The sequence below is a fragment of the Schistocerca nitens genome, chromosome 3 (assembly GCF_023898315.1).
Source record: "Schistocerca nitens isolate TAMUIC-IGC-003100 chromosome 3, iqSchNite1.1, whole genome shotgun sequence".
In the NCBI taxonomy this organism is placed as follows: Eukaryota; Metazoa; Arthropoda; class Insecta; order Orthoptera; family Acrididae; genus Schistocerca; species Schistocerca nitens.
In genome coordinates this window covers 805227108-805246802 of record NC_064616.1, presented here as the reverse complement: position 1 = coordinate 805246802, position 19695 = coordinate 805227108, and the positions used below count along the sequence as shown (strand labels likewise).

At 40.5% G+C, this 19695-nt stretch overlaps 1 protein-coding gene across 1 annotated transcript in view; it reads left to right on the top strand.

Moving 5' to 3' along the window:
- LOC126248830 (inositol 1,4,5-trisphosphate receptor) overlaps positions 1 to 19695 on the top strand; it is a 367806-nt gene that overhangs the window by 200854 nt on the left and 147257 nt on the right. The window contains exons 26-29 of the mRNA XM_049950243.1: positions 6653 to 6910; positions 7048 to 7168; positions 9742 to 9884; positions 10008 to 10195. Of these exons, the coding sequence (XP_049806200.1) occupies positions 6653 to 6910; positions 7048 to 7168; positions 9742 to 9884; positions 10008 to 10195 (710 nt within the window). The remainder of the gene's footprint in view (positions 1 to 6652; positions 6911 to 7047; positions 7169 to 9741; positions 9885 to 10007; positions 10196 to 19695) is intronic.

The window sequence follows — 19695 nt, the reverse complement described above, 5'->3', positions numbered from 1 at the left end:
TTATTATAGCAGACATGATTCCTTGTGGACATGTAGTTAGGTACATGTTCCAAATATCAGTAGCACAACTTCTTTCAAAACGGTGTTGAGCGAGTCTCCTTATACATGGTTTGTTTGCATGCTGGTCCTTAACAGATTACTATATAGCACACTAGTTTAACCCTCAAGCGGGCGCGCCGTTTTTTATAACATGAGCGGACGCGTGGCGCACTTTGTACAGATGAAAAGAATAGGTTTCCTTATGTTACCCAGGTAAGTCATGATCAAAATCATGGTTACATCTTAGTTTATTTAAACAAGGAGAAGATAAACTTACATAATAGGTAACTACTGTTTAATTAAACAATAACGAAATAAATTTTCACTGTAACTCTCTTTTGCCAAGGACAGCTGTTAAAGAGATAGTAATGACACATTCGAACCATTAAGCAGAGCAGTTGCATCAGATCTCGGTCAGCTGCTTATTCGATCACTAATTATCTCGTAGACAACTGCCTCAATGTGGGATTACGTTGCTAGTTCATAACTGGGGCCATTTTTTTGAACTGATCGTAAATTTTTTCTCGCCTAGCTCGCATTGTATTTTATATTACTGATGATCACTTGGACGTACGTTGACACAATTTATCGCTGTGTTACCTAAAGCAATACAGAAGGAATAGGTATAGGTTTGCAGTTGTGAAACAAAAATGGAACCACACAAAACCATTATATTTTTGGTTGGCACACTTTATACACAGGTGCACCCGCTTGAGGGTTAAATTTAATGAAGTAAACATACTGTGCTATCTGTGTTTCATTAAATATTTGTCTGTAGTCTAAAAAAGTTTCAGGTATCTTCTGCGACCTAAGCAAAGCATTCGTTTAGTGAATCAGCCCGTACTGCTCCATAAATTAGAGATGGGATCAGTGGGAGTGCCCTCCAGTGGCTGACCTCATATTTGACAAACAGGAAGCAAAGAGTTACAATAACGTCTAACTCTGAAAATTTCTTATCAAAATGGGAAACTATCTCACTAGGTGTTCCCCAGGGCTCGGTTTTGGGACAAATTCTCTTCCTGTTTTATACAGGGTGTTACAAAAAGGTATGACCAAACTTTCAGGAAACATTCCTCACACACAAATAAAGAAAAGATGTTATGTGGACATGTGTCTGGAAACACTTAATTTCCATGTTAGAGCTCATTTTAGTTTCGTCCACCTACACTCAATGGAGCACGTTATCATGATTTCATACGGGATACTCTGCCTGTGCTGCTAGAACATGTGCCTTTACAAGTACGATACAACATGTGGTTCATGCACGATGGAGCTCCTGCACATTTCAGTCGAAGTGTTCATACGCTTCTCAACAACAGATTCTGTGACCGATGGATTGGTAGAGGCGGACCAATTCCATGGCCTCCACATTCTCCTGACCTCAACCCTCTTGACTTTCATTTATGGGGGCATTTGAAAGCTCTTGTCCACGCAACCCCGGTACCAAATGTAGAGACTCTTCGTGCTTGTATTGTGGACGGGTGTGATACAATATGCCATTCTCCAGGGCTGCATCAGCGCATCAGGGATTCCATGCGACGGAGGGTGGATGCATGTATCCTCGCTAATGGAGGACATTTTGAACATTTCCTGTAACAAAGTGTTTGAAGTCACGCTGGTACGTTCTGTTGCTGTGTGTTTCCATTCCATGATTAATGTGATTTGAAGAGAAGTAATAAAATGAGCTCTAACATGGAAAGTAAGCGTTTCCGGACACATGTCCACATAACATATTTTCTTTCTTTGTGTGTGAGGAATGTTTCCTGAAAGTTTGGCCGTACCTTTTTGTAACACCCTGTATAAATAATTTACCCTTAAACATCAATGCAAAGTCAGTCCTATTTGCAGATGACACTTCAGTGCTGATTGAAAAATATAGCTCTGCAGAAATCACTGAGTGTGTTGTAAACACATTGGATTCTCTGGAAGCCTAGTTTCAGTTAAATGGTCTGAAACTAAACATTATAAAAACTCATACAATTCAAAACAAAACAATCAAAACCAAGTGAGATTTATGTCCTACATAAAAATGAGAATATAGAACCAGGAAGCCCAGTGAAATTCTTAGGACTAAACTTGGATGAAAACTTAAGCTGGCAGACACACTCAAAATATTTAGTTAACAAACTAAATAGCCTTTCTTTTGCAATGGTAATGTTACATGATGTAATAGACATGGACAAATGAAAAATTGTTTACCATAGTTGCTTCGAATCTGTCATCAGATATGACATAATTTTTTGGGGTAATTCAATTTATATGGTACAGATATTAAAACTTCAAAAAAGAATCATTAGGAAGATATGTGCTACACATCTAAGAACCTCATGTCATCCATTGTTTAAAAAACTAAATATTTTATCTGCCCCGTCACTATACATATTTGAAATTCTAATTTTCCTGTACAGTAAACCTGGACTTTTCAAAGAATTTCACATCACACACACTTACACAACTAGGGAAAAACAAAATTTTATGATCTCTCCACACGGATTAAAGCCCACACCGATTCTATGACTCTTCAATACATGAGCATGAAAATATACAATAAATTAAAGGGTTGTGATATTCTGAGCATGGAAATTGGTCATCTAAAGAAAAAATTACATGACCTCTTAGTGGAGGAGTTTGTGGGGGGGGGGGGGGGGGGAGGGGAGGGGGGGAGGGGGGGGGAAGTTGAACTGATAGAAAATTGTTTGATAACTATACTTGTTATTATTTTTAAATCTGTAAACTAAATCCCTAAAATTATATACTGACATGTCTCCAGTACAATAGATCACATGATCTGAATTTTTTATGTTATGAGATGAAATAAATCAAATCAAATCAAAACAGGTTGTCCAGAATAAATAATTGCTGATTAAATTGAAAATTCAGGAAAATTCAGTTTGGTGGTATTATTATATGGAGGCTTAAATGCAAGCTTGAATTTATCTTTTTGTTCCCTGACAACATGATTGAAAGGATAGATGACTATTCACAATATAGTGGACATGTTGCTTCACAGACAGGCACAAGAAGAAGACTGCTAAACAATAAGCTTTTGGCCAAAAATCCTTCTTCTGAATTGGACAACACACACACACACACACACACACACACACACACAAATGCAACTCTCACAGACATAACCACTGTTTCTGGGTGCCAGTGTGTGTGTGTGTGTGTGTGTGTGTGTGTGTGTGTGTGTGTTTTCTCATTCAGAAGAATGCTTTCTGGCTGAAAGCTTACTTGTATACCAATTTTGTTGTGTCTCTCTGCAACTTAGCATCTCCGCGACTTAGCATCTCCGCTATATGGTGCATAGCAACTATCTTTTTCATAATATTGTCATATTACATCGTGGATTTCCATTGCTTGATTTAATCTACCCTTTTAGTAATATTGTCATCATTCTGTCCTGGATTTTCCATTGTTTGATTTTCTTTTGTACACTCCTGGTTATTCTATGAAACACATATTCATGTAACATGTGCTTATTGTATTTTAACATTAGGTCTGTCAGTGATGCACAACACCACATGTATTACCTGCTGTTGAAGATGGTTGAACACATTTGTGGTGTGCATTTGGAAGTTTTACAGTGCAATACATCATGATGCAAAATGCCTGTCTTGTGTTGTCTACCACTGGAGTTGTATAGAGCATCTCCATGATACTTTCATGCTTATTAAGTGGACCTGTGGTGGAAAGCATTGCATTTCTTTTGGATTTTCTCTATTTTGTCTTTCTGTCCTATTTAGTACAGGTTGTAGAACAAAAAGCTATATTCAATGAAAGGAAGGTTTTTAAGCTACCTCCTGTGTGGGTTGACTACACTTCCTCATGATTCTTCCAATTAATTTCAGTTTCATGTCTGGCTTACCTACAACTAGTTTTATGTTATTATTCCACTTCAGATTGATCCATACACTTAAGTCTGGATGTTTAATGAATTTGACTGCTCCAGAGATTGTTCAGCAATTGTGTGATCATAGAATAACTGGTCTTTCTGCCTGTTTTTACAAAATATGTTACATTTGCTTAGTTTGAGGGTGAACTGAATCCCTCTAAAATATGTTGATCCTCTGTAACTCTTGCTGCATTTTGCTGCAATTTTCTATCATTGTGAGTTCTCTGTATACAGCAAGATCATCCACGAGCAGCCACATGGAGCCTTCTGATGTTATCCATAAGGTCATTTTATGTATACTGTGAATGGTAATGGCCCTGTAACAGTCCCTCAGGGTACATCTGAAGATTTTTCTCTGTTAGAAATAAATTTTCTTGGAACTCTTCAGTCCAATTATGAAGCATGTTTGTTATTTCATCTACTCCTGTTTTGTTCAGTAGGCAACACTGAAGAACTGTATTAAACACCTTCCAGAAGTCAAGGAACATAGCATCAACCTGGGCTCTTGGTATTTACAGCCTTCTGGATCTAATGATGGAAGAAAATGAACTGGGATTCACTGTTTGCAGAAATCATGTTGATTTCTACAGAGGAGACTTTTAGTGTTTGTAAAATGGGAATGATCTGCACATTTTCCAGTTGCCTTTTCTCGAATAATTTGTTTTGGTTTATTTTCTATCCCACATTCACTTATTTCGACATGTATCATTCTTGATGTTCTAGTGACAGTTGGAAGCAGTAACTGCAGCATGATATTCCTCAGTGAAATGATTTTGCAGAAAAGAATGAGGTATTTCTGCCTTCTCTTCTGTCCCCAGCATTCCATTTGAACTTCATTGACTTGCAAATTGTCAAAGCAGCATCAAATAGAATGACTTGCACCACACACCCTTTCTGGAATCCTCCATTATGATGCCATTAGTGTCTGCTAATGTCTTGAGAGATGGCTTTTTTTTTTTTTACTAATTTAACATAAGATCAAATCTTTTTAGGATTTTCTCTAAGATCTGTAACAGAATTTTATTTTCAAATTGTGTACTAATCATCTCAGAAGGTCACCATCGTTCAAAAGAGTATTAAAATGTTCAGTCTTGTTTGTGTCCCTGTTGATCCCATAAGGCATCAGCTTTATGGTGATTTGTTATCTTTACTCCTTCCATTATTTATGTTCCATCAATGATTTTCCATTGCCATATTTAGAATGACAATCAGTACTTAAGAATTATTGTTTGAATGTTTGTTGAGTGAATTACCTCCTTCATAGATAAATTACATTTACTTAGGATTCTTTTAATGAATCTCAGCCCAGAATCTGCCTTTCCTGCAACTAGTTTTATGTAATATTTCCACCTTAAATTGTCATCAATGTGTGCCCTTCAATATTTTACTGGTCTGACTCAGATCATTCACTGATCACCAATGGTTGTATGAATCGATAATGAGTCTTTTTACCTATGTCTACACAATGTGTTAAATTTGTTTATAGTGAGCTTCAGCTGCCAATCTCTTCTCCAATCACTGATCCTTTGCAGGTCGTCTTTGCACTACAATTTTCTGGCATTGCAACTCCCTCATAAACAATTGCACTTTCTACAGCAGCCTCGTGTGGGTCCCAACACAATGCACCACATCATTTATATGTATTGTAATTAGTGGTGATCCTATTAGAATTTCTTGGGCTTCACTGAAATTACTTTCAAATCTGATGATTTCTCCCACTGGAGAATGACATACAGAAAATTACATTGTAAGATGTCTTCAATACAGTTACTTAGCAGGCCGAATATTCCAAATGTTCATATGCTATTCACTTGGCAGCAGTGTGGAACTGGAAATTAGAGAACACTTGTCAACTTGTGCACCATTATCTGCTTCATTATAAATCTTTGAAGAAATGAAGCAAGCTTAGTCAATTGACTCTGCTTGTGTAACCCATGTTGATTCCTTTAGAGAAGGTATTCAGTCTGGGTGCCCTGATTAGTATTTCCTGCCTTATTAAGTTCTTGTACTTCTGCTCAAATCCTTCGTAAATATTGACATGTTAAACTAAACACCCTTGAGTTCCTCGCATTACTAATTACTGATAAAGATTAGTTAATATTCATATTAGACATATAAAATTAAGTGGCTTAGCAATTTAATAGAACAGTATAACATTCTCTTTAACCTTCCACAAAAATGAACTGCATTTCTTATCACTTTAAGCAATACTAACACAGTAATGAAAGCATTGTAATACTGCTTATATAGATGGAAGCTGAAAGTAGCTTCATCAGTACGATAGTGGTGGCTTCAGTTTTCTGTAAATATCAGTAAGTAGAATCCAAGAATGGGATTAACAAATACAAATTCAGGATGGTGAATTATTCCCAATTTCACATTACTCTTCAGATGTGAGCAGAGCCTCTTCAAAGATTCTGACATCCTTGAATAAAAAAACTTGCTATTAATTGTTAGGAACATGTCACTATTGAATGCAATGAGTTTTCATAATGTTCCAGTATTGTTTTCATAAAATTCTCATTGCTGTTTATTTATTCCGGATAAGGCATATTTAATCTAGGAGACTGTACTCATTATAAGTAGATTTCAGCCTGTGGTTAATGCAAATTGTTGTTTACTCAACACCCCTAAAAAACATAAAAGTTGGGGGAAATAATTTGTTTTCATAATCCTCATTTATAAACTAAGACTAACAATTTATTGTATACTTTTCAGGTAAAGGAAGCATATATTAACTTCTTAAACCATTGCTATATTGATACAGAAGTTGAGATGAAGGAAATTTATACATCCAACCACATGTGGTCTCTTTTTGAGAAGAGCTTCCTGGTCGATATGGGAATTGTTGCAAATTCAACACATGATCGAAAACATGCTGATACAGCTTTGGAAAACTATGTCATCAACAGTGTTATGAACATTATAACAACTTTTTTTAACACTCCATTTTCAGACCAGAGTACAACTGTTCAGGTAAATAGTTTTATATAATCTTAACTTCAGCTGTCAATTTTTGTAATGTGTTCTTGGCTTGACCTCACATTACAATATAAAATGTGCTTGCTGTCAAAAAATTGCCAAGAAATATATTTGGCTTATTTTACTTGCAGACAAGACAACCTATTTTTGTGCAGCTTCTTCAAGCAGCATTCCGGATATCTCAGTGCACATGGCTGAATGCAGCACAGAGATTTAATGTTGAAAATTGCATTCGTACTTTGTCAGAAGTGGGTAAGAACCTCTGTTATAGACAGTTGTGGGCATCATAATACTTCTATACAAAGTAGTATAGTCAATGTATTACTATCATTCCTTATGTTTAGCAAAGTACTCAGTATAAACTAAGTCTTAATATTGTTATTTCTACCAGTTACTAAATTTTGTTTCCCCATGTTATATTATACCCATCTGCATTGTAGATTTAAAATTAAGATGAGGAAGAAAGATGTAGTGGAGCAACATCATGGTTGTTAAGTGAGCACAGTTACTTCATTTTACCAGATACATTTAAAGGAATGATTGGTATAAATAATTCGTTGTTAGAAATGAGAAAGATGAGAAAGACAGAATTGATGATAAGCAATATGGACACACTCCATGTACATAAGAAAATAGCTAGAGGAAAGTGTTGCAGCACTTAAAAAAACTTGGAGTAGATGGTAATAAAATGGAGAACAAAAAATAATGAAAGTGGCACCAGTAAACACCACAGTTTCAGCATATACAGATACCAGAATTGTAATATGGACATAAATGGATGCCCAAGGAATAGTTCAGTTACATGTAGCATTTGTAGTATTACTGTTCTGGAACCAGACTACAGATGGTAAGCATCTACTATATTGACTATTTGCTATTCATTAGGATATTTTGTTTTCAGTGTCCAGTCGTTACCACTGCAGCAAAAAGTAGAATACATATCAGAGTTGTGCTGCCATAATAGAAAATAATTATCTGTGATAATATTCAGGAAATAATTAACTTCTATGGTCACTGTACAAATTGTCATTTAGCATGACATACTTTTGATAACTATTGGTGACACACCTCTCTCCGTAACAGAAATTTTCAGTATTACAGTTTTTATTGTTATCGTATGATCTTATATTTTATAAAGCAAGCAGAAGGACATTTTCAGTATTAAGTTGTACTATACTGGACTCTTGGTGTAAAATACTGCACATTCATATGTATAGATTTTATATGGTGACATTTACAGGACATAAAACTTGGATGTTACGATGATGTTTACAAGATATATAATTTGGACATTCAGAAAACTGTTATTCTGTTCTTTACTGTCTTGTATGGTATCTCCAGATGCAGCAGTATTTGATGGAGTTTTTGCTGTTGGAATCATACACTGAAATGCCGAAGAAATTGGTATATGCATGCGTATTCAATTATAGAGAGATGTAAACAGGCAAAATACAGCACTGCGACTGGCAATGCCTACATAAGACAACAAGTGTCTGGCGCAGTTAGATCAGTTACTGCTGCTACAATGGCAAGTGGTCAAGACTTAAGTGAGTGTGTTACAGTCGGTGCACGAGTGATGGCACGTAGCATCTCTGAGGTAGCGATGAAGTGGATCCCCATACAGCCATTCCACAAGTGTACCATTAATATCAGGAACCCAGTAAAACATCAAATCTCTGATGTTGCTGCGGCCGGAAAAATGTCCTGCAAGAACTGGACCATCGATGACTGAAAAGAATCATTAAGTATGACAGAAGTGCAACACTTTCGCAAATTGCTGCAGATTTCAATGCTGGGCCATCAAAAAGTGTCAGCGTGTGAGCCATTCAGTGAAACATCAGTGATATGGGCTTTCGGAGCCAAAGACACATTCGTGTATTATTGATGACTGCACGACACGAGGCTTTATGCTTCGCCTCTTGAATCCATCGACTGTGCATGTCAGCAGGGACTGTTCGAGCTAGTGGAGGCTCTGTTATGGTGTGGGGCATGTGTAGTTGGAGTGCTATGGGGCATCTGATATGTCTATATACGACTCCGACAGGTGACATGTACGTAAGCATCCTGACTGATTACCAGCATCCATTCATGTGCATTCTGACAGACTTGGACAATGCTGCAGGACAATGCAACACACCACACATCCAGAATTGCTACAGAGTCGCTCCAGGAACACTTGTCTGAGTTTAAACAGTTCCACTGGCCACCAAACTCCCCAGACATGAACATTATTGAGCATATCTAGGATGCCGTGCAACATGCTGTTCAGAAGAGATCTCCACCCCCTCATACTCTAACGGATTTGTAGACAGCTCTGCAGGTGTCAGTTCACTCCAGCACTACTTCAGACATTGGTCGAGTCCATGCCATGTCGTGTTGCAGCAAATGTGTTCACGGGGTCCCTACACGATATTAGGCAGGTGTACAAGTTTCTTTGGCTCTTCATTGTATGTTTAGGTAAACTAGATTTAATGTCTATTTCACTCAGTGCTGGCAGCAAAGAAGTTGATTGTTGCTTCTGTAAACATCTTCTTGATCATGATCACTTAGTGAACACTAGTCACATACATGACAGTGTCAATATTGAACTGTCTTTGTGTTGCCTCTTTAAAAACTACTTCAGATGTGTTCATCAAGGAATTCCAGTTCTAATGACTCTATTTTTGATGAAAAATTAAACAGTAATTGTATTCTCTTACTATCAGATTTGATAGCAAAAAACTGTAGTTTCAGAATCTACCTCACTGATAAAATCTTCCATGAAGGTAAGAAATTATTCATTTTTGTCAAGACAATACCTGAAACCTGAATCTTCTTTTCTACAGCTAAAGGAAGAGGAATAGCTATACCATCTGACCTTGAAAGCCAAGTTTTGTCCATGTTCAACAAAGCAGCAATGTTATCGAGACAGACTAGCAAATGGTTACAGGCTGCAAAAACACCAAAAATGGAACGTTCACAGTCTCAGGTACCAGAGAGAATAATAATTATGAATTATAGTTTAGTAGTTTGATTTTCACTATATGATGTTGTTATCCATAGATTGAAAAGTTCTTTTTTCCCCTCGAGTAATTGTTTGACTTTGTTTCAGCTAATGCGGCTCGATCGTAGCATTATAGAAGGGCTACAAGACATTGTGTCGCTTTTAGAAGATCAATTGAAACCACTGGTTCAGTCAGAGTTATCACTTCTAGTTGATATTCTTTATAGACCAGAACTGCTGTTTCCTGCAGATACTGAAGCTAGGAAGCGATGTGAGAATGGTGGCTTTATTAGAAGGTATCAAACAATAATTGCTTGCCAAAGATTCTGAAATCACCAGTTTTGTACAAATGTAGAGTTATTCAGTTTTCATCGTGTATGGATATACTACAATACCTGTTCCATGTAGTATTCAACAAGAGCTCTGTGGAGAATGGCAAATATTACTTCAACTCTGTAACTGCTCCAACCTTTACATTGTGTTACCTGTAGATTTTGAACTCAGAACTGATGTTCAATTTTGAGCTATGTGATGCAGTGCAAAACAGCTGTAACATAAAGTACTCAAGTGCCCCTACCGAACAACTTAGCTGGAGTGAAATGGTCCCTACTGCAGTCTCTTTTTCCTTCTTGAGTGCACTTAATACAGTAGATATGACACTAGAGAAAATATCCTACTGTCTCCATACCAACATAAGAAACAAGAATTTTTGAATTATTTAGGAATAAAGAGATGACTCACCGAAAGGCAGAAGTGCTGCAATGTCAACAGACCCACAAACAAAAGGTACAGACCTTTGCCAGCTTTTGGAATGAAATTCCTTTCTCAAGCTGTCGGAGAAATGTACACACAAACACACATTCTCTCCCACCCACTTCACTTAGTCCTTCTCCACCCATTTACCGAGCGAGATGGTGCAGTGGCTAGCACACTGGACTCGCATTCGGGAGGACGACAGTTCAATCCCGCGTCTGGCCATCCTGATTTAGGTTTTCCATGATTTCCCTAAATCGCTCCAGGCAAATGCCGGGATGGTTCCTTTGAAAGGGCCTGGCCGACTTCCTACCCCGTCCTTCCCTAATCCAGTGAGACCGATGACGTCGCTGCCTGGTCTCCTTCCCCGAACAACCCAACCTCCACCCACTGTGCCACCTTTCTGGATGTCCATCTCCTCCTCTCAGATGACTCCTTTAACACCTCAGCCCACATCAGACCCGCCATTCACCAACAGTACCTGTACTTTGTCAGCTGCCACCCCTTCCACACCAAAAAATCCTCCCATACAGCCAGGCCACCAGTGGCAGATGCATCTGCAGTGATGAGAACTCCCTCGCCCAGTATGCTGAAGGCCTCACAAAGGCCTTTTGCAGACAGGCAATACCCCCCAGACCTAATACAGAGACAGATATCCCATGCCGTATCCCCACGCACACCTGATTCTCACATCCATCCCAAGAACCAGCCACAAAGAAATGACCCCCTTGTCACCCAATACCACCCAGGGCTGGAATGACTGGCCCATGTCCTTTGTCAGAACTTTGATTATCCATAGTCATGCCCTGAAATGAGGGACATCCTACTCAAGGTACTTCCATCCCCTCCCAAAGTGGTGTTCTGCCGCCCACCCAACCTCCTCAACATCCTAGTCCATCCCCGTGCCATTCCCACTCATAATCCCTTGCCACAGGGATCATACCATTGTGGAAGACCCAGATGCAAGAGCTGCCCTAATCATCCACCCAGCACCTCCTACTCCAGTCCCATCACAGGCTTATCCTACCCCATTGGATACCGGACCACATGTGAAACGAGCCATGTTATATACCAGCTCTGCTGCAGCCACTGCACAGTGTTTTGCATTGGGATGACATCCAAACAGCTGTCAACCAGAATAAATAGCAACCGCCAGACTGTTGCCAAAAACGATGTGGACCACACAGTGGCACAACATGCAGCAGAGCACAACATGCAAGATTTCAGTGGCTGCTCCACAACCCGTGACATCTGGATCTTCCCCACCAGAACCAGCTTTTCTGAGCTGCGCAGTTGGCAGCTATCCTTGCGGCACATCCTTTGCTCCTGTAACCACCCTGGCCTACACCTAAGGTAACACACTGTCGCCCAACCCAGTATTATGTGTATGTGTGTGTGTGTGTGTGTGTGTGTGTGTGTGTGTGTGAAGGTTCAGGTACATGTGCATGTGCAACTTTCTCCTACAGCTTGAGAAAGGAATTTCATTCCGACTGCTAGCAAAGCTCTGTACCTTTTGTTTGTGTGTCTGTTGGTGACACAATGCTTCTGCCTTTTGGTGAGTCGACTCTTTATTTCTAAATACTTCATTATTCTCAACCAGAAAGAAGAATTTTTGTTCACTTTATGTCAACTCTTTCATTTTTACCTCATTATACATAAATGGTTGTATGCAGTTAAATGCTTATTGTGTTATTCAATTTTCATGGGTGGCTTCGCTGAAGCTGGTATTAAAATTACTGGGGAAGTTAATTTTATAGATACTAACTAATATAGATCACAAACTGCCTGATAGCTTCTGTCGTGGGCATAGATTGAAATCGTTGTGGGTCCAGTAACAACATACAATTGCAGGACCAAACATACGGTTTTCAACTTTCACCAATCAGAATTTATTCTTCTTAATTTGATGAAGTGGAAGGAGTTAAGATCTGCCACATATCTGTGAATCCAGCTTTTTTGGGCCACTGTTTGTTTGCTTAAAGATAAAAGGTGATTCCAACATAAATAAGGAAAATGTCAGAGGAGATGACACAATTCAAGGTTTAAGTAAGAAAATGCACTAGGAATCGTAAGTTGAGGATAAGACAGCAGGGTGCCTTAATCAGTTCTATACTTGTCGATAAATGTTTTGCCTTTATAGAGAGAATGTTCAAAAAGATTAAGGGAGATTACACTAACACTTTTTTGGGTTGTTCATAAGGAGCATTTTAGAGTCCAGGTACATCAACTTCTGATCTGGGTCTTACATAGAAACAAGATTTTTTCATCTGTCAGCGGACAATTGGTGTGCGCTGCAGACCCTATCTGATAAATATTGAGTACTGAAAACACCAGCAATCCTGTTGTGCTTCCTTGGGGGGACACCCAATGTTAGCTTTATTTTTGTTATACATTTTGTATCCAGTCTAACAGTTGGGTACTTCCAGTCAAATATTCTACTTGGTAAGCACATATTTGTGATATGTGGTTGCATCTTGGCTATTAGACAGCCAAGTGATACTACACAACACACCTTTCATAAATCTAGGAAAACACACACTACCTCTTCAACTGCGATTACAATTTCAAACAGTGGAAACTTCAGTTTATTATATCAACAATGTAAGGCAAGAGAGAGATTGTTACTCACCATAAAGATGATGCATTGAGTTACAGACAGGCACAAGGAAAAGACTTTTACATAATTATCTTTTGGCCAAAGCCTTCTTCGGGAAAAGAAACCAAACACACACACACACACACACACACACAAGCACACCTCGCACATACAATTCTGGTCCGAGCTGCCGGAGATGGCAGTCATGTGTGCATGGCGTGTTTTCTTGTGTGAAGAGAGTGTGTGTGTGTGTGTGTGTGTGTGTGTGTGTGTGTGTGTGTGTGTGTGTTTCCTTTTCTGAAGAAGACTTTGGCCAAAAGTTAATTATGTAACAGTCTTTTCATTGTACCTGTTTGCAGCTCAACGTATCCTCTTTATAGTGAGTAGGAATGTATGCTTTTTCTTTATATTTTTGTGATTATTATTTGCTTCATATTGTGTCTAAAAAGAGCAGATTTCAGCCAGGAAATATGGCAGTTTCACAGCATATATAATGTCAAATATAATAGAAATTTCAACAGATCCTGGCACTGATGGTTGTGAATATGAAAAAAAATGAATGCACATAATCAGTTGTACAGGATGGCGGGTATGGGCAGGCGGTGGGCGTTGCGGAATAATAGGGTAATTTTTAGACAAAGGCCATTTATTGGATAAAGCATGATGAAAAGGGGATACATAGGCCTAGGGAGGTGAGGGTGAGCCAGAGCTTACAATTTGGCGAACATTGTTCGCGAAGCTACCGAAAGTGGTTGTCTGCCAAAACTAAGTCCACAGTGCCGCAGCACCGGGAGAAGCGGGAGATGTTCAGTGCTACAGGGCGCGCATCCGACTCGCGGGTGAGCAAGAATGCAAGAGAGCGAGCCCGGCGACGGGCGGCCGGGTATATTCGACGCACCACGCGGCTCCCTCCACCCTGATTGGTCAGGACCGAGCAAACCGTGCGGGCGGCATGGAACTTTCCAGAGCGTTGCCTGCTAAGCGACGCCTGGGGTGGCATTACCTCGTCAGCACACGAGAGAGGCGCGTGAACAAGGTGCCCTTTCTCGGTGCTGACTTCCTGTTACTAGACCGTGGGACGAAAGAATTTACAGGCAGCTAACACTGCCGGCCGTGGCTTGGCCGCGATGGAAAAATGAAGTTACCGGTTGGAGGCTCATATAATAAAGTAAAATCCCTTATTGTCTGGCTCATCCTTTACACAGTGTATCTACACTCCTGGAAATTGAAATAAGAACACCGTGAATTCATTGTCCCAGGAAGGGGAAACTTTATTGACACATTCCTGGTGTCAGATACATCACATGATCACACTGACAGAACCACAGGCACATAGACACAGGCAACAGAGCATGCACAATGTCGGCACTAGTACAGTGTATATCCCACCTTTCGCAGCAATGCAGGCTGCTATTCTCCCATGGAGACGATCGTAGAGATGCTGGATGTAGTCCTGTGGAACGGCTTGCCATGCCATTTCCACCTGGCGCCTCAGTTGGACCAGCGTTCGTGCTGGACGTGCAGACCGCGTGAGACGACGCTTCATCCAGTCCCAAACATGCTCAATGGGGGACAGATCCAGAGATCTTGCTGGCCTTACACCTTCTAGAGCACGTTGGGTGGCACGGGATACATGCGGACGTGCATTGTCCTGTTGGAACAGCAAGTTCCCTTGCCGGTCTAGGAATGGTAGAACGATGGGTTCGATGACGGTTTGGATGTACCGTGCACTATTCAGTGTCCCCTCGACGATCACCAGTGGTGTACGGCCAGTGTAGGAGATCGCTCCCCACACCATGATGCCGGGTGTTGGGCCTGTGTGCCTCGGTCGTATGCAGTCCTGATTGTGGCGCTCACCTGCACGGCGCCAAACACGCATATGACCATCATTGGCACCAAGGCAGAAGTGACTCTCATCGCTGAAGACGACACGTCTCCATTCGTCCCTCCATTCACGCCTGTCGCGACACCACTGGAGGCGGGCTGCACGATGTTGGGGCGTGAGCGGAAGACGGCCTAACGGTGTGCGGGACCGTAGCCCAGCTTCATGGAGACGGTTGCGAATGGTCCTCGCCGATACCCCAGGAGCAACAGTGTCCCTAATTTGCTGGGAAGTGGCGGTGCGGTCCCCTACGGCACTGCGTAGGATCCTACGGTCTTGGCGTGCATCCGTGCGTCGCTGCGGTCCGGTCCCAGGTCGACGGGCACGTGCACCTTCCGCCTACCACTGGCGACAACATCGATGTACTGTGGAGACCTCATGCCCCACGTGTTGAGCAATTCGGCGGTACGTCCACCCGGCCTCCCGCATGCCCACTATACGCCCTCGCTCAAAGTCCGTCAACTGCACATACGGTTCACGTCCACACTGTCGCGGCATGCTACCAGTGTTAAAGACTGCGATGGAGCTCCGTATGCCACGGCAAACTGGCTGACACTGACGGCGGCGGTGCACAAATGCTGCGCAGCTAGCGCCATTCGACGGCCAACACCGCGGTTCCTGGTGTGTCCGCTGTGCCGTGCGTGTGATCATTGCTTGTACAGCCCTCTCGCAGTGTCCGGAGCAAGTATGGTGGGTCTGACACACCGGTGTCAATGTGTTCTTTTTTCCATTTCCAGGAGTGTATTATCTTTCTTCTTATTTTCTTTTCTGTTTTTTTCTTGCGTTGGTACCAACTTTTACTGTTCATCAATGCATCTCATTTCCGTTATTTCTGACTTTACAGTGTCATTTGTATCTTGTAATTTCTTCTACAGCTTTTGAGTGTTGTGTAAGGATTTCCCACCTACCCCATAACCTAACAGTATGTCCTGCACACATGCATTGTGGTTAGATGTTGCTATAGCAAGTTATATTACGAAGTTATTTTTCGTACTACATGAGGAATGAAAAGTGAAATTAGTAATCACAGGTATGACCAGAGGCACTCTCAGTACTCAATTCATTCCTACAAGAATCATAAAAACCACATCTATGATTACTTTGTGATGTAGTGTCTACAAGCTGATTATAAGCTTGCAATATTACAAAAATTTACATACATGCAGAGTAAAGTACACCACTGGCCATTAAAATTGCTACACCAAGAAGAAATGCAGATGATAAACAGGTATTCATTTTACAAATATATTATACTAGAACTAACATGTGATTACATTTTCACGCAATTTGGGTGCATAGATCCTGAGAAATCGGTACCCAGAACAACCACCTCCGGCCGTAATAACGGCCTTGATACGCCTGGGCATTATGTCAAACAGAGCTTGGATGGCGTATACAGGTACAGCTGCCCATGCAACTTCAACACGATACCACAGTTCATCAAGAGTAGTGACTGGCGTATTGTGACGAGCCAGTTGCTTGGCCACCATTGACCAGACGTTTTCAATTGGTGAGAGATCTGGAGAATGTGCTGGCCAGGGCAGCAGTCGAACATTTTCTGTATCCAGAAAGGCCCGTACAGGACCTGCAACATGCGGTCGTGCATTATCCTAGTGAAATGTAGGGTTTCGCAGGGATCGAATGAAGGGTAGAGCCACGGGTCGTAACACATCTGAAACGTAATGTCCACTGTTCAAAGTGCCGTCAATGCGAACAAGAGGTGACCGAGACGGGTAACCAACGGCACCCCATACCATCACACCGGGTGATACGCCAGTATGGCGATGATGAATACACACTTCCAATGTGCGTTCACCACGATGTTGCCAAACACGGATGCGACCATTATGATGCTGTAAACAGAACCTGGATTCATCCAAAAAAATGATGTTTTGCCATTTGTGCACCCAGGTTCGTCATTGAGTACACCATCGCAGGTGCTCCTGTCTGTGATGCAGTGTCAAGGGTAACCGCAGCCACGGTCTCCGAGCTGATAGTCCATGCTGCTGCAAATGTTGTCAAGCTGTTTGTGCAGATGGTTGTTGTCTTGCAAACATCCCCTTTTGTTGACTCAGGGATCAAGACGTGTCTGCACGATCCATTACAGCCATGCAGATAAGATGCCTGTCATCTCGACTGCTAGTGATACGAGGCCATTGGGATCCAGCATGGCGTTTCGTATTACCCTCCTGAACCCACCGATTCCATACTCTGCTAACAGTCATTGGATCTCGACCAAAGCGAGCAGCAATGTCGCGATACGATAAACCGCAATCACAATAGGCTACAATCCGACCTTTATCAAAGTCGGAAACGTGATGGTATGCATTTCTCCTCCTTACACGAGGCGTCACAACAACGTTTCACCAGGCAACACTGGTCAACTGCTGTTTGTGTATGAGAAATCGGTTGGAAACTTTCCTCATGTCAGCACGTTGTAGGTGTCACCACCGGCACCAGCCTTGTGTGAATGCTCGTAAAAGCTAATCATTTGCGTATCACAGCATCTTCTTTCTGTCGGTTAAATTTCGCGTCTGTAGCACGTCATCTTCATGGTGTAGCAATTTTAATGGCCAGTAGTGTAGATTAGATTAGATTTACTTTCATTCCAATTGATCCGTAGTGCGGAGGTCCTCCAGGATGTGGAACATGTCAGAAAAATAATAATACACGACAAATATTTACAACTGAAACAAATAAGCTAATGTACCTTCCACAGGTCCCAAGTGGAATGATCATCATTTTTTTAATGAACACAATATGAAAGAATCATTTTACAAACACTCATTTACTAAATTTAAAAAAATGTTTTATTTATTTATAAGGTAATAAACATATAATAGAACTACTACAATACTTATTTACATTGAACACATTACTGCACTGAAGTTTTGCAGAAGTTAGATTGTACATAAACACACACATGCGCGCCCACCCACCCACCTGCCCCCCCTCCCTCCCCCTCACCCCCGCCCCCACACACACACATACACACACACAAAATCAATTGATTCTACTGAGAAATTCATCAGTGGAGTAGAAGGAGTTGGCCACCAATAAATCCTTTAGGCTTCTCTTAAACTGAATTTCATTGGTTGTTAAGCTTTTTATGGCTGCTGTCAAGTTATTGAAAATTTGTGTTCCTGAATAATGCACACCTTTTTGTACAAGAGTAACTGACTGTAAATCCTTGTGAAGATTATTCTTATTTCTAGTATTGATTCCATGAATTGAGCTGTTTATTTGAAAAAGTGATGTATTTTTAGTGACAAATTTCAGTAAGGGCATAAATATATTGGGAAGCAGTTGTTAGTATCCCTAGATCCCTAAACAGGCTTCTGCAGGATGTTCTTGAGTTCACACCACATATAAATCTTATTGCACGTTTTTGTGCCCAGAAAACTTTAGCTTGGTTTGATGAAGTACCCCAAAAAGTAATCCCATATGACATTATGGAATGAAAGTAAGCATAGTACGCCAGCTTTTTCATTTTTATGTCCCCTATGTCTGACACAATTCGCATTGCATATACAGATTTGTTAAGATGCTTCAGCAGTTCTGTGGTGTGCTCCTCCCAGTTGAATTTATTATCAAGCAGTAATACCAAGAATTTAACACTGTCCACTTCTCCTATCTGCTTGTCATCGTATGTTAGGCATATACTCGTGGGACGTCCCTTACAAGTTCTGAACTACATGTAGTGTGTTTTTTCAAAGTTTAGTGACAAAGAATTGGCTAGGAACCAGTGATTAATGTCCACAAATATTTTATTAGCCGATTTTTCTAAGACTACACTTGATTTGCTATTTATTTCAATGTTTGCACCATCAACAAACAAAACAAACTTGGCATCCGGTAATGTTACTGATGATAGGTCATTGATATACACAAGAAGAACTAAGTGCCCTAAGATGGAACCTTGTGGGACCCCACGTGTAATTAGTTCCCAGTTGGATGATGCCTAATAGCTTAATACATTTCTCTTTCCTAATAATGCCTTTTTTTTTCCTGCCAGAGATATACGATTTGAACCATTTTGCAGCATTTCCTGTTACACCATAATATTCTAATTTACTTAAAAGGATATTGTGATTTACACAGTCAAATGCCTTTGACAGATCACAAAATATACCAGTTGCCTGCAATTTTTTGTCTAATGAATTAAGTACGTTTTCACTGTAAGTGTAGATAGCCTTCTCAATATCAGAACCCTTTAGAAATCCAAACTGTGACTTTGACATTATGTTATTTTTGATAAGATGGTTTAAAGCCAATTGTCCATTACCTTTTCTAATTTTTTTGAGAATGTTGGCAAAAGTGAAATTGGATGGAAATTTGATGCTATTTCTTTATCTCCCTTCTTAAACAGTGGCGTAACTTCAGCATATTTCAACCATTCAGGAAATATTCCACTGATAAACGACTGGTTACACAGATAGCTTAATATGTTGATTAACTCAGAATCACATTCTTTAATTAACTTTGTTGATATTTCATAATACCCACTAAATATTTTTGATTTTAAAGATTTTATGATGGACATTACTTTTGCTTGGGTAGTGATG